The sequence below is a fragment of the Chaetodon auriga genome, chromosome 3 (genome assembly GCF_051107435.1).
Source record: "Chaetodon auriga isolate fChaAug3 chromosome 3, fChaAug3.hap1, whole genome shotgun sequence".
NCBI classification, from domain to species: Eukaryota; Metazoa; Chordata; class Actinopteri; order Chaetodontiformes; family Chaetodontidae; genus Chaetodon; species Chaetodon auriga.
The window spans coordinates 13,460,112-13,475,678 of record NC_135076.1 but is presented as its reverse complement, the minus strand read 5'-3'; the positions used below and the strand labels follow the sequence as shown (position 1 = coordinate 13,475,678).

Sequence of the window (15,567 nt, the reverse complement as noted above, 5' to 3'; positions counted from 1 at the left end):
GGCAGATACAAAAAATGACGGATCGTTTCCGGGTTAGAGGTTGTTATCTTGGAACGTTTAATTCATCGAGCTACTTCCGCGTTGTTAGCATATTAGCATTAAGCTACCTGCTCTTTGGAAAGTAGTTGACTTCTGTAATTTATTCCGACCCTGACCGTTATTTCAACACAGACGTTTCCTCGACAAAGGGAGAAAAACTTTCAAGGTTTTGGGGCAGAAAGTGTAAGCTAAAAATCGACGAGTGTTTACTGTTTTTGATGTGTTTCCATCCAGAAATGCTGTTTGTTGCGTTAGCTAACGAGTCTGCAGTCCCTGTTCAATGGGCGGCTAACAAGCTAGCTCCAGGAAACGTTCAGTGTGCGCACAGAGGCTTTTAATCGCTCTGACATTGTGGTTTGTCAGGTTTGATGGAGAGGACACACTCAGCCAGATGTTATCTGAGAGGTGTGCAGCTGTCGGTCAGTGTGTGGACCTTATAGCTTCATGAGCTGATGTGTCATCAGGAAAACTAAAAGTAGTTGTTTTTTTTTTGTCAGTCACATAAAATTGAATTTTACATGGATGCCAGAAAACACACAAAACGTACTTAACTCAGAGAATGATGACAGAGATATCACAGAGACAGGAGCTCAGGTGTTGGGTACAGACTCTGGGAGAATAAACTGACAGGTTTTCAATAGTGATTCACTCTGTATCCAGTGAAATGAATTTTATTTTTACTTTCAGTTTGTGTTTGCTCTTTCACTGGGGGAAAGGCTCCATGTCGAGTAAACAAAACAAAATTCAACATTTTCATAAATATGACAAAATATTTTGCAATAACTGCATCACACACAAAGGAAATGCTTGTTTCAGGGTATTCAAACACACAGGACTGTATGTCTTAAAGACAGTAAATCAGACTGCAGTGAAGTAGATCACAGTAAAGGACATCAGAATAGACAGACCAAGAAATAGTGTTGTTTCAATACAGTTACAGTGAAGAGATGGATAGATTTGACAGAGCAAACAGATGTTTTAGTCATTTGACAAAAAGAGTTTTTAACATCATGTCACAGCCTTCGTCAGTGGATGGAGCTTATGTGACCTGCAGCTTCACTCACAGGTGGTTGTATGTGGGAAGAATGAATGAATGAATGAATGAATGAATGTTTTAGTCGTGTTTTCCTGTTTCATAAACTCACTCTAATCAACTCTAATTTACGAGTATGACATTTGTGCCTCTGACAGATCTGATAACTCATGAATTGGCAAAGGAAGCTGCTTTGGTGTTTTCTGGGAATGAACTTCTGCCGAATTTGCACTTCATTTAGGCCCCACGAAGAACAGCCTACAGCGTACCGCCTACAGTAAAATGTGGAGTTACTGTGTAACATTTGCCACAGTTGTGACACAGACATTGAAGTGTCAGCGTCATGCAGCTGAGTCACACTCAGTGAGACGCCATATCAGGAACAGGCAGCTGGAAGTGTGGCCATTTGTCCGCTGAAGAGCAGCAGCTCCTCCATGAAGCAGCACAGAGATGTCTGCCCAGAACGGGGCCGTCACCTCAGTAATGCTTTCACTGTTGGTCGCATGTGAGCATAGCTGAGGTTTTGACAGATCTGTGTAAATGTTGTGTGAATGTTAGACCAGGTGCTGCCGTGTAAATGCTGTGGAATTTGCTTTAGCTTGAAGGAAACCTCTTCAGTTCTCATGTGTTTACCTGGATTCCCACAGGGTGTCGGGTCTGGTCCAGGGTTGTTGAACGGTTAATGCACAGAGTAAAGAGGCTGAAAATTGAAGACAAAACTGAAGACGGCCAGGAAAGGTACGGGACATTTTTGGCATGTTTGGTTTTAATTTTTATTTATGTTGATCACATGAAAAATGTTTTAGTTGAAGCTTTTGAAAGGTTTTCCGTCGTGTTTGCTGCCAAAAAGGATTCTGTTAGGAAATGAGCTGAAGGGCAAAATCAGTCACTTGATATTTTAACAATGCTGGCGATGTGTATTAATGAATTGAGGTACTTTGAATGCTGACTAAGATCTCAAACCTGCAGTCACCATCACTTTAAAATGACTGATGAAAACCTCCTTAATCTGTTTGTGTTACTGTAGTTCTCTCTATTCTATTTGTTTATTTTTATATTATTTTGTTGTTTTATATTTTATTTCTCCTATTCAATTGCTTTATCCTAATTTATTTCCACATAAAGCACTTAATAACTCTTTTGAAAAAGTGCTGCATTATTTCTGAAACAATTACAAGTAATAAAGTTATTATTATTATTCTTATACTTTAGTTTACACGCTAGCATGCTGACAAGTAGCCAGTAATTATTCCCATGTTCACCGTCCTAGTTTAGCATGTTTTCATGATAGCATTAGCTAATAAAGCACACAGTACAGCTGAGCGTGATGGGAATGTCATTAATTGTGTTCTTAAACCAAAATAAAGCACAAATTACAATTGCTGGTGGCGCTAAATCGACAAAGTTGAACCAATATTTGTTCAGATATTTCAGTCTGGACCAAAGTGGTGGACTGATCAACCAATAGACCACTTTAGACATCGGGGAAATTATGTTGTTACAGACAGCAGTTATAGCAAGAATAGAGAAAGAGATGCAGATAAAAATAAATGCATTAATGTCTGATGCAGGGGGTGAGAGGGGTTGTCCATGATTAATGTCAGCTGAGGGTCTGATTCAGGAGATACATGAAATCGTCCTCAAAGGTATATCCGTCCTGTGTTTGGCAGTTTGCTGGTGTTACTCTCCCATTTGTGATTTACTGTCGATGTGTCTGAGCTGATCAGCCTGAGTTTCTGTCTGCAGCGTCAGAGAAGCACTGGCAGGCATGACGGGGGTGGACGAGCTGTCGGACAGCACAGAGGTGGTGGAGATGGAGGACGTGAATCCCACCCAGTTCCAGGTGGAGAAGCATACGTGGGATGGCCTGCGGAAGATCATCCACAACAGCCGCAAGAACACAGGCGTGGTTATCAACAAGGCACCACATGACTTCCAGTTCATCCAGAAGGACGAGGCCAGCCCGCACTCCCACCGCATCTACTACCTGGGTGAGCTCAGGGACCTGAAAGCTGGGAGCTGTCACAGCTTAATCATTTTTTCATCTTCAGACTGGGCCCAGAATTGAAATGCGCTGAGTGCCAAATAATGCAATTTTCTACAATATGTGTCGAAAAATGAATAAAAGCCAGCTTACGTAAGATGCTTTTAGCAGGCACTGACTTATTGCCCTGCAGATTCAGTTGCTTCCTTTCATTCACTTTGAACAGTGTCATGCTTCTGTGAATAATCTGTGGATACAGCTGGTGAGTCAGAGTTGCCAGCCTGCAACTGTTTTCAAGCTCATTTGACATCGAGAGAGCTGCAGTGGATCTTTTTAGTGTGTGCTGGAGAAAACACGAAACTCAACCATTTTGTGGTCGTCTTTCTGTTTTTTTCTGTTGCAGCTGCAGTGCAGAGAATGTCTTCAAAATGGTTGCTGTTCTGTGCTGCCATATCTAAACCAGCTTGTTCTAGTGTGTGATAATATTTCCAGAGCTGTGTTAAGTTGTATAATGTGCACTACAAAGATCTGTAAGATCTGTATCTATGGTAGCTCAGTTTTGAATATATAAATGGTCGTGCCACCCATCATACAGGGAGAGTTTTATAGTAGTCGGATTTCTTAAGAAAGTCTGGCTGTCCTCTCTGTTCGTACAGGAATGCCTTATGCCAGCAGGGAGAATGCTCTACTCTACTCAGACATTCCCAAGAAGGTCCGCAAAGATGCTCTGCTGGTTTTATCGTGGAAACAGATGCTGGATCACTTTCAGGTGAGGATGATTTTTCGCCCTCTTCTTCCACTCGCTGGCATTTTCATGGCAATCATCCGACCTGACCCAGATTTTTAAAGGAGTATTTAATCGGTCAGAGGGTGGTTGTGAAGCATCTGTCCTTGTTCCTGCTGAAGAGAGAAGAGGTTCTGTTAATTGGTACATGACGATTGTCTGTTTAATTTACTATGGTAATGTTTTCTTACTGTTTGTTTGTTTTTCATGCCCCGAACAAAGTCTCTTTGACATTGACCTCGCTCGGCCAGCATTGTCATGTTGTGTGTCCTCCTGTCGCCCTTGACCTCAGGCCAGCTCTCACCATGGGGGCTTCTCCCGGGAGGAGGAGCTGCTGCGTGAGAGGAAACGTTTGGGGGTTTCTGGCATCACCTCCTATGATTACCATCGTCCCAGTGGCCTCTTCCTGTTCCAGGCCAACAGCAGCCTGTACTACTGCCGTGATGGGGGAAACAAGAGCTTCATTGTGAGTTAAAGGACAGCTAAGTAAGACTTTCATCACCAGTGACTGTTACAGCCCTGCAGGGGTTGATAAGGTTACTGAATATGAACAACTCCTTAGCCAGAGGGTGAGATTTCTGCAGTTTTAAGTCACTTTTGGCTCTATTGAGTTCCACAAAGACAAAGTAGAGCTGCAGCAGTTGTGACCTCACCTCCTCCACCTCCTCTGTGTGTTTGTGCAGACTTCTCCTGTGGAGCCTGTTGAGATCAAGAGCCAGAATTCAGGTACACGCATGGACCCCAAGATCTGCCCCGGGGACCCCAACTTCATCGGCTTCATCAACAACAGCGACATTTGGGTGACCAGCATTGAGACGGGTGAAGAGAGGAGGCTCACCTTCTGCCACAAAGGTCAGGACTGACAGATGGTCAGATGGTCTTTCCTCAGACTCCACAGTGTTTTTATTCTTCTCCATATTCATTTTAGGTATTGATAACCCAAAGGAGGACACCAAATCTGCCGGTGTAGCCACTTTCGTCACACAGGAGGAGTTTGACCGCTTCACTGGATACTGGTGGTCACCAGCTGCGTGTGAAGGTGACTTATCATGGCTTATCATCAGTGATCATGATAACTCTAATATTAGTAGCTTTCAAATCAAGATTGTTTATTATTCGATGGATCAATAACAAGAATTTATTCATGTGAGACTTTTCTAAAAGTGGTTTAAATAATAGTAATAATAATAATAATAATGAGTTTACCTCTGCAGTTTGCTCCTGTCTGCTTTAACTGTCTTTAACTGGTTTTATTGGTCTCTCTCTGGCTTAGAATCAGATGGTGGTAAGACTCTGCAGATTCTGTATGAGGAGGTGGACGAGTCCGTAGTCGAGATCATTCATGTTCCATCTCCGGCTTTGGAGGAGCGCAAGACCGATGTCTACAGATACCCAAGAGCAGGTACACAGAAACACACACTGTAAAATATGTGATGCATTTGTTGTTTGTTGGTTGTGGATGATACAAAAAGCACTTTGCAGCAGGCGTGTTTATTTAAAGGTGCCCTGTGGGGTTTTCTTGTAATCATGCAGAAGATTTATTTACATTCACACTTTGAGGTGCAGCGAAAGGCGTTGAATGCATGTCCTTCCTTCTAAAACATTTTCAAAGCCCATTACAAGTATCATTTCGAAACAAACAAAATGTCGACCCATTTATAAGAAAACGGCTCCGGAGTCCTGCAAGAGGTCAAAAACTCCTCAGGGATCCGTTTTAAACTCCGTAAAGGTTTGTTGTGTAGCTCAGCCAGAACAGCCTGATATTTATAACAGCTCACGTTACTTTTCCAGACTCCCGTTAATATCAGGAAGGTTTCATGTGTGTTTATGTTTTGTTGTTTTGTTTTTTTTTCCAGGCAGCAAGAATCCTGATATCACTCTGAAAATAGCAGAAATCAGGACGGACAGTCTCGGCAAAGTAAGTGCCACAGAATGTGAAGGTCTACTCGAAGGTTCTCCAGAGAGATGTTCAGATGGCAGCGTTGTGTCTCCCTCAGATTGTCAGCACGCAGGAGAAGGAGTTGCCTGTTCCCTTCACCAGCCTCTTCCCTGGTGCTGAATACATCACCAGAGCTGGATGGACAAAAGACGGCCGATAGTAAGAGTTTTCCCTTGAACTTTAAAAGCACTTTTAAGCTTTGCTGAGCGTCAGAAGCTCCAAAGCCCAGAACTGAATGTCATGGACTCAGTATACTGCTCACACCCATCACGACACCTCCTCTCCTCACTCTGTCAGTGCGTGGGCGGTCATGATGGACCGACGGCAGCAGCGCCTCCAGTTGGTCCTGCTGCCTCCGGCGCTCTTCGTCCCGGCACATCAGGACGAGACCAGCAGGCGGAAGAGCCTGGAGGCCCTCGGAGACACTGTCCAGCCCTTCATCATCTACCAGGAGACCAGCGACATCTGGATCAACGTGAGGCCCAACACGCCTGTCTGTTACGGCCCCACCTTATGACTCACGCTGATGAATTGATCCTGTATTTCTGTCTTTCAGGTCCATGACATCTTCCATCCATTCATCCAAACCAGTGATGATGAGATCACCTTCATAACCGTGAATGAATCAAAAACAGGTTTCTGCCACCTGTACAAGATCACCTCCATGTTGCAGCGGGGCAGCTACAGCTGGGCCAAAGGCTACACGCACTCTGAAGGTAACACTGTCAGCTGTAGCAGACTAAATGTCCTCAGAGAAGGTGTCATGACTTCATTTAATTATCTTAATTAGAAAATGGATTTATTCATGTTTAAATATTTGAAAAATTAATTTTAAAAAAAGCACACTGTGATATTTAAGTGGATTTATCGCTGAGTTTATCCTCTTATCTTCTCTCTCACCAGATGATTTCAAGTGCCCGGTCAAAGAGGAGGTGACAGTAACCAGTGGGGAGTGGGAGGTGCTGGCCAATCACGGAGCAAAGGTAAAGCCCAGAGCAGCAGAAATATACAACCACACCCTCATCAGTCCTCTGAGATGGGCTGATGTATTGGTTCCATATACATATAATCAAGACTTTGCTATAATAATGTAGAAATGGTACATGAACAACTGATGAAGGGAGTAAGGCAGGTATGAACAGGAACTGAAGAAATCAACTTCAAATGAACATACTGATTTTTTTAATGTTTCTGTCTCAACAAAACGTGCAAACAGATTTTCTTGCTCTGTGGTGTTTGTGCAGCGTTCGTCCAGTCCTCAGATTTGGGTGAACGAGGCAGCGAAGCTGGTTTACTTCCAGGGAACCAAAGACTCTCCTCTGGAGCATCACCTCTATGTCGTGAGCTATGACTCGCCGGGCGAAATCGTCCGACTCACCAAACCCGGCTTCTCCCACAGCTGCTCTGTGAGCCAGGTATCCCGACGCGCGCGCGCGCACACACACACAAACACACACACACAAGTATGGCAGTTTGTGTTCTGGATGCTGTTTAACGCTGTTTTGTTTTCTGTTTTTTTCTATGCAGACATTTGATATGTTTGTCAGCCATTACAGCAGCTTGACCACGACGCCCTGCGTACACATCTACAAGCTGAACGGCTCGGACAGCGACCCGCTGCACAAAGAGCCTCTGTTCTGGGCGAGCATGATGGAGTCGTCTGGTACTGAAACAGTGTTTGTTTGTAACAGATAAAGTGTGACAGCTTCTTTTTCCAGCTTTATAATATTTTTCCTTGTGTTTCTGCTCTTTATTTTGCAGGTTTTCCATTAGACTACACTCCTCCAGAGATCTTCAGCTTCACGGGGAAGTCGGGCTTCGAGCTGTATGGCATGTTGTACAAACCACACAAACTGGTGCCCGGCAGGAAGCATCCCACCGTCGTCTTTGTCTACGGCGGCCCGCAGGTTTGATCTCTTCCACTGTTACATTAGATTAGATGTCATGTAGATTTAAAGGCTAAATCTTAATGAACCACTTGCTCTTGCTTCTGTTTTTTTTTTTTTTTTTTTTTAATCTATCTTGCTTAGTGGAGGCAAACCAGTAATGTCTTGTTTTTTGAATTAAAAAATGTCTCTTTGTCTGTAAGTCCTGTGTTAGAAAATCCCAAATGTTCTGCTTCACATCTATAATAGTACAACAGCTTCGGTTAAAGCGGAGTTTTAAGCATTTGGCAGACTGTCAAGAAGAAGAAGCAGTCAGAGTTTTGCGTGTGGACACTTCAGCAGGATGATGTGATGATGTCAGAGTAACAGACAGTCGAAGCTTTAGTTAAAGTGTTTTTTTTCTAAATGACATTTCTGTGAACTCCTTTTTTTTCCTTCCAGGTCCAGTTAGTGAATAACTCTTACAAAGGGGTGAAGTACCTGCGGCTGAGCACACTGGCGTCTCTGGGCTACGCTGTGCTGGTCATCGATGGACGGGGCTCCTGTCAGCGAGGACTCAAGTTTGAAGGAGCTGTGAAGGACAGAATGGTAGTTATCACATAAACCATCCGTCTGGTCCAGGAATGGACGTGACTCATGTAGAGGCATGAACACGGGGATGTTTTACAGCTGTGTCACTGTGTGTTCTGCACTTACCTCTCTGTTCTCCAATCAGGGTCAGGTGGAGATTGAAGACCAGGTGGAGGGTTTGCACTACGTAGCTGACAAGTATAAGTTTGTGGACCTGAGTCGTGTTGCCATCCACGGCTGGTCGTATGGAGGCTTCCTGTCCCTCATGGGCCTCATCCACAAACCTGACATCTTCAAGGTCAAAACCGCTAACGTTCTCTCTTACCGTGCTAACATTATGTTTACTTTTTTTTTTTTTTTTTTTACACTTTGCTATCCACTACAGTTCATTTTGTGCTCATTTTTGTAAAAAAACAAAGAAGTGCCTCTGTTTGACTTCCTGTTTGTTTTTCCAGGTTGCCGTTGCAGGAGCTCCCGTGACGTTGTGGATGGCTTACGACACCGGCTACACAGAGCGATATCTGGACACACCCGACAAAAACCAGAAGGGATACGAGGCCTGTTCTGTCGCCCTGCATGTTGACAAACTCCCCAATGAGTGAGAGCTTTTTGTGTTATCTGCCTCTTTTATCTCCAGGTTGAATGATACAGTTTGATTGTGGTCCTTCTCTCCTGTCAGCTGTTCGTATGTGAACATGAGTACAGAAACTGTCTTTGTGTGAAATGCAGGCCCAACAGACTGCTGATCCTGCATGGGTTTCTAGATGAGAATGTGCACTTTTTCCACACGAACTTCCTGGTGTCTCAACTCATCCGGGCTGGGAAGCCGTACAACCTGCAGGTAGGAGGATTTACCCACTTGTCCTGAGTTTAGTGTAGAATTTGGGTCTTGTTCTTGTTTGGGTCTCTTCATTTCTTAATAAACTGAAGCAAAACAGCACCAGGGAGGAAGCTCGAGTGCAAAGCTTCTGCAGCTTTTCCAGTATTTCAGAACAACATGGTTTAGTTTAGAAATTGCATTGTATTTGCATTTGATAATTTCTCGTGAATAAAGAAAATTCAAGGATGTCTACAAACATGGAGATTGTTGTTGTTGTTTTCTACAAATTGAATGATAATTGCCTGTGAAAAAAATCCCCTTCACCTCCTATAAGGTCATGCATCGTAGTTTGATTAAGAATATATCAGACTAGAATTGAAAGTAAGACCTTTAAAGTGTGAAAGAATCCAGCTAATCCCACACTGACTGAACATGTTTTCTGTTCTTCCAGGTTTATCCCAACGAGCGACACAGCATCCGATGTCCAGAGTCTGGGGAACATTACGAAATTACGCTGCTGCACTTCCTCCAGCAGAACCTCTGATAAGCCTTTCTACACACTGACTTTCACTTCTTCTCTCTCTACCCTCCTCTCCTTGTCTCCTCCTCCCCTTTCCTCCATTTATTTAAACCCTTCCCTTTCACCAGTTTTTATGATATGTTGAATTCAAGCTATGCCAAACCTCATCACACCTCAAGAGTTGTTTGTCAGTTTCAACGGTGTGGAAGCACTTTAGCATCAATAAATCACTACAAGATTAAGATTTTAGTGAAATCACCATAAATGAGACCATCACTGAGCGACGTCTGGTAGTCTTTACGCTGTATTTTACAGTGGAGGGAAGCCTGCAGAGGGCGCTGTTCATCCAGATCAAACTGGGCTGAAGCTTTCTGACATTGTGGCGACAACAGAAAGAATCACAATGAGACAATGATGAAATTGATGTTTAAAATGCTGCTCGTCACACCATTAACACAACACGTCAACAATGCAACAAGTACAGAGGTGGACCTGCTGCGCCCAAGAGACTTCTTTTACTGATAAAATTATGGTTTATGTGTGTCTGTGAATAAACACTGGAGTGAGGTGAGTGAACATGAAGCTCTATGAGAGCAGACAAGCAAGCTCTTAACCCCCTGTGTTGTAAACCATGTAGTCTTTTTTTGTCTTGTAGATAGAAGTGTGGCACACCACATGAAAAGAAATCTATGAGAGCACAGACTCAAAAAGAAAAACAAAAAAACTACACGACACACTTTTATTGCATATTGAAAAATATTTTTATGGATTCTTATGCATTCATGAATGGTGGAAATATGTAGCGCCCTGTTGCAGTGTCACTCGCTTGCTTTAATTTTCAGGGGAGCTTCTTTTTTCTTCTGCTGCTGAGGACTTTTGCACATATTACATATTTGCCTTGGTGCCAACAATCTGACCCATAAGATGATGCGTGACGCAGCTGTTGGCAGTCTGAGGTGCCTTGCAAGAGTTTAAGAGTGCCTGCTCGTATAGTATATATCAGGGAATCTGTCTGAGGACTGACGACAGTGAAATGCCTTGTTATGTGTGTCTGTTGACCATCTGTGAGATGAGCTGTTGTGACCTGTACATGGTTAAATGTACTGTCAGATATTGAAGAAATAAACAGAAATAAATCTTTTTCAAGGTCTTGTCACCACATGAAATGTATTATTTTTAAAAAGCACACGAGGACTCTCAGTAGTCCGTTTTACTCACCCAAAATCAAGCATTTGTCTCAGAGAGCTTTAGAATCTGTACTAAATCAGACTCAGAGAAAAACTACTCAACAAACACTCCACAAAAACATGAATTAACTCAACGCACCTGGTATTTGTGCTCTTAAGTTAAAGGGGAAAGCAGCAGTAAGAATAAGAATTTGTTAGAGATGTAAGACTTAAGGATTTTATCTTCTTCATATAATGCTGTGATCCAGCCTGGCACAGAAGTAAAACAGAGCCCTGTGTTTAACAAGGTACCATTTCCTCCAGCAGGGGGCAGCAGTGCCAAACAAATCCTGGTCAGCTATTTCAAAGCTCCCCAGGCGTTAAAACAAAATTAAAGTATGTGAGAAAGAGACGTCATGGACGATCATAATGTTCCCCATGGCAGCCATATGCCCACATAAACATGCAGTCTGTCAGCTCAGGTGCAACAAACACCCAAATTACTTAATTTAATCAACAGCAGTGATGCAGCATGTGAGGTATTAATTTGCATGTTAATAGATGTTAACAGAAGAATTCGTAGTATAAAGAGTGAAACAGTGAAAGTGCACATTGGGGGGTGTTGTGGTGGATCAATGAGTCAAACACAGGACTTTCACCCAGAAGGCTGGAGTGACGGGTCCTGTGTGAAACCAAAGGTCAATGATGAGTCTTTTTTTTTCCCCTTTTGACTTAGATGACTTACTATTAGGCAACAAAACTACTTGGTTAGGTTAAGGAAACCGTCATGGCTGCAAACAGCATCTCCCTTAAAACAAAGGCCCACGCTGGTTAACATGCTGGCCTTAAATCTCATATTTCAGTCACTCAATCATGTATTGAATAAAAGTTTGTGGTTAATTTTTCATTATCGAGCCTCATAATGAATTAAAAGAAGTCTGAAAGCTCAGAGTTAATCTGAGCTCTTTACTCACTGTAACTCACTGTGATTTTATAATGAAAGTGTAAAATGCGTTTCCTCTCAGGGTTTTTATTTCACGGATGGCCATTGTGTTTGTACACTCTTAACGTCTTCAAACATGAGCTCAGAGCCAGGATTCATGAAACTTTTAAAAGCTTTATTTTCATCCACTTCATATCCATGAAATATAAAAAGTGTATAAATGTAGAAAATAATACTCTCTACATTATTAAAGTGTAAGTATTTAAAACACATACAGCAAGTATTACAAAATAAGACTGAAAAGCGAACCCTTATAAAGGGAATAGAGTTACAATGTCAATATGACTGAAAGTGTCTGCTGAGACAATGAGTTATCATATGGCATAGCATAGAAATATGATCCAGTCAATGATCGGGTGATCATTAACGAGCATGTTATTCATTTAGTCCTTTGTTAACATTTAACGATGTTTTCTTTGGTCCTGATCTGCTCATTGCTTTGTGGTAGCAGGTGCGATCTTCAGCAGAGTGGTCCTCACAGAGTTCTTCTGTCCCTTTGTGGACGTCCAAAACATCCCTTGTCTTCTGAAATGATGTCGTCTGAGCACGCTCGGCCTTCTGGGATATCTGCCGTTGAGGTTCAAGTCACCACAGCTGCTGAACCACCAACCACCTGCAACAAAAGAACATTTGTGTAAAAGGCCGCCACCAACCTCTCCCTGTATGAAGCCATCCAGACCTTTTGGTGTGCAGCTGTTGAGTGAAGCAGTCGTACCTGAGAGCAGCTCAGCACAGCTGACGTCTGCAGCGAGGTCGTTGTCTCTGTCGGCCGTGGAGAAAGGAAGACCGGAGGCTCCGGTCGTCATTATGTCCTCCTGAACCCCAGATGAAGACTCCTCCTCCAGGTGGAGAGCGAACAACTTCTCTTCTCCATCAAGTTGGAATCGATAACGAGCTGCCACCTGCTGCTGTCCCGCCCAATCAGAGAGCTCCATCTGCAGGACGTACTGGCCTTGTTTGGACAGGGAATGGATGCTCTCCAAGCCCAACCAAAAGTCGCCTGAAGGACAAGAAATGATGAGGTTTATTTTTGCCACTGGAGGTCTAGTGATGGCAGATATTTGATGAACCTTTTCAGCTTCTTGTTTGTGCTCACCGTTCAGGCTGCCGAAGCCTCTCTTATAGCTTTCCCACAGCTGATTGAAGTTCTGGGATCCATCTTGGCGTTTCTGGATGACGGTCCATCCACCTTCTGCAGAGAAAGGACAGACTCAGCTAAAGAGGTCCTAAACGCCTTTAGATTTCTCATGACACTGATATCCTTTCTTATCATTTAAACTAAAAATCCTCCTCTGGTGTGTAACAGCACTGTTATGAGTCAAAGCAGAGCAGCTCCTGTTTGACTCACCTGAGGTCATGTCACAGAGGACGTTGAAGGGCCGGGAGCTCTCTGGTTGGATTGTGTAGACGCCGCTGGCTCGCTGCCCTTGTACAAACAGTTCGTGACAGTCTTTGGCAAAACCTGAGAAAACCAGAACACAGAAAACTTGTCAGGATTTGCTGATGAATCTTTGGTTTGATGTTGTTATGTCATGTTATTCAATGCCTTGCTTGTTATCAGGGCTTGCAGAGAGCAAAGCTTAGCGTGTCCTGCAAACATCCAGTGCAGTAGGTGTGTTTCAAAGCTGCCGTCGGTGTTCCCCCTGATCTTTGGACTGTGTGTGAGCTGCTCTGCCAGCGAGTCAAGTATTATAAACTCAGGTGCAAAGGTGAACTTTTACTCCTCCGACACAATTTTATTTAATGTCCTCTGCAGAGGCGTACTCCAGGAAGTCGTGTTTCACTTCAAAATGTGTATGTATGTATGTGCGCTTTGTGTCTGTTCAGCTCCCTCGCTGCGACTTCCATCTTCATAACTTTAAAGCTTTCTCGTACGGTTTGTTTCCTTACCTGTTGTGTTGTTGCTGTGCTCTGCCTCTCCCCTCAGCGCAGTCTCTTCATCTCTCCGTCTGTGTGATTTCACTCTCTTATGTGCGACCTAGAGGATCACAGAGGAGCGTGAGATGATCTCTTTCACCACTTAACAGAATATTAATGTTGTAACGGTCGTGCTTTGGTCAGAGGGGTCACGCTGCAGCTGAGAGGTGACAGGTTTGTTCTCTCTCACCGGCTAACATCATGAAGTCTGCTGTGGTTTAACTCACCTTGCTCTGCAGCGCTTGCAGGTGCAGACTCTGCTTCTCCAGTTTGTCTTGTTGGTGCTTGATTTTCTCCACCAGCTGGTCAATGCGTCTGTTCTGAGCCACCACCAGCCTCTGGACAGAAAGAAAAAATCCAACATGAGCTTCACAGCATCAGAAAGATTTCTCAATTTACTTGTACCCAGGAGCAAACACGTAATCAAATCAGATAGCTCATCACTGTTCCTCAGGACGTGCCTGTGGAAACGTGCTCCACTGCATGTATTCACAGGCACGTCCCCTCTAGGATGAAAGTATTTAGGTGGGAAACAATTGACAGCACATAGTTAGTCTGTGGATAAGGTTGTTTTCTGTCATTCATTTTCAGAAAAGCTTCTGTTTTGCATGATTTGTTTGATTTTTAGATGTAATTTGGCTTCAGACCAGTTGTTGAAGTCCATTTAAAAATTTCAATGATATCTGATGGATGTGGACTTCAGTAGTGACACTTTTTTAGAACATTTGCTTTTGCAGTTTTTACTCATTGCAGACGTCTCTGTCTAGTTGAAGAATAACCACACAGGACTGATATTTTCCATTAGAAATAACAGCATGAAAGTAGTATTTGTCTCTCACCTGGATGAATGTGTGATCGCTGTTGTTGCTGTCCACACCTTGCACTTCATCCACCTTCTCCTCCAGTCTGTCCATCCTGGAGCGGATGTCCTCACTCTGCTTCTTCGCCTCCTCCACCTGCCCCCTCACCTCCTCAGCCAGCTCTGTTGCCAGCCTCTCCCTCTCCTCCACCTCTCTGCTTCTCGCCTTCAGAGCTTCATCTTGCTCCTGCTGCTTCCTCTCCAGGTCGGCCATCGTGCCGTTGAAGGCTTTCAGTTTGGCGTTGACGTCTCTCATGTGGGCTTTGGTCTTGTCCACGTGCTCCTTCAGACCCTGGCCCAGCTGCAGGAGGCCATGAGCCACCACGTTCACGTCGTCCCAGGTGGCGTGTTTGTCCCGGCCCGGCAGACCTCTTCTGTCAGCGGGGAAAGCGCCTGCTGCGTGCACCAGAATGGTCACCAGGATGATGAGAAGCTGTGGCATCTTCATCTTTGTGTCTGCTGAGAGTCTGTGGTCTGATTCAGTATGAAGGCTGGTTCTGATGTCTCTTTCTCTGTTGTCTGCTGCTGAATGGCATCGTGAGGGATTTTATAGCTCACTGCTGCAGCAGAGGGCTGCTCTGATTGGCTGTTAGAGCTTGGAGGTGGGGATGAAGACATGATGGGGGTGTGGAAAGTCTTTCATAGTGGTCACCCGTCTGAGGACTTGGACTGTGATGCAATCAATGGTCTGAATTACTGATTAAACAGTCTCTGATACAGGAATGTGAAATAGATTCTGTTTCATTTTCTCGGCTCAAACTGAGCTTTTCTGCTAAAGCACTTTGGAGGAAGCATCTGATTTTGTCCAACACATAGTTTGTAGGTGTAAGTAAATATCAATTTTTGATATAAATTTCCAACATATCAGTCTTCTTGTCTTGTAATGGCTGATCAAACACTCGTATGCTCTTTTCATCAATTAATCTGTTGACCTTTTTTTTTTTTTTTTTTTTTTCAGGAAACAGTGAAAATGCCCATCACAATATCCTCACATTATTAAATGTCCTCTTGAGTTTAAATCTGTGGATTTACACATTTTGAAACCTG

At 43.6% G+C, this 15,567-nt stretch overlaps 2 protein-coding genes across 2 annotated transcripts; one reads left to right on the top strand and one right to left on the bottom strand.

Moving 5' to 3' along the window:
* Positions 1 to 25: 25 nt before the first annotated feature.
* Positions 26 to 10,734, top strand: LOC143317051 (dipeptidyl peptidase 9-like). The gene is made up of 21 exons (XM_076724986.1): positions 26 to 222; positions 1,720 to 1,810; positions 2,819 to 3,063; positions 3,713 to 3,825; positions 4,133 to 4,306; positions 4,524 to 4,692; positions 4,769 to 4,879; positions 5,114 to 5,242; positions 5,697 to 5,758; positions 5,838 to 5,938; positions 6,077 to 6,254; positions 6,336 to 6,495; positions 6,683 to 6,762; positions 7,024 to 7,194; positions 7,307 to 7,442; positions 7,541 to 7,686; positions 8,107 to 8,253; positions 8,381 to 8,533; positions 8,691 to 8,833; positions 8,965 to 9,076; positions 9,507 to 10,734. Exons 2-21 carry the CDS (start codon positions 1,755 to 1,757, stop codon positions 9,597 to 9,599), a joined length of 2,679 nt encoding a protein of 892 aa, XP_076581101.1. The 5' UTR covers positions 26 to 222; positions 1,720 to 1,754; the 3' UTR covers positions 9,600 to 10,734.
* Positions 10,735 to 11,840: 1,106 nt separating this feature from the next.
* Positions 11,841 to 15,045, bottom strand: LOC143317058 (angiopoietin-related protein 4-like). The gene is made up of 7 exons (XM_076724998.1): positions 14,501 to 15,045; positions 13,889 to 13,999; positions 13,635 to 13,722; positions 13,093 to 13,206; positions 12,841 to 12,936; positions 12,460 to 12,744; positions 11,841 to 12,357 (listed from the first exon to the last, which is right to left on the bottom strand). Exons 1-7 carry the CDS (start codon positions 14,966 to 14,968, stop codon positions 12,176 to 12,178), a joined length of 1,344 nt encoding a protein of 447 aa, XP_076581113.1. The 5' UTR covers positions 14,969 to 15,045; the 3' UTR covers positions 11,841 to 12,175.
* Between the last annotated feature and the right edge of the window lie 522 nt (positions 15,046 to 15,567).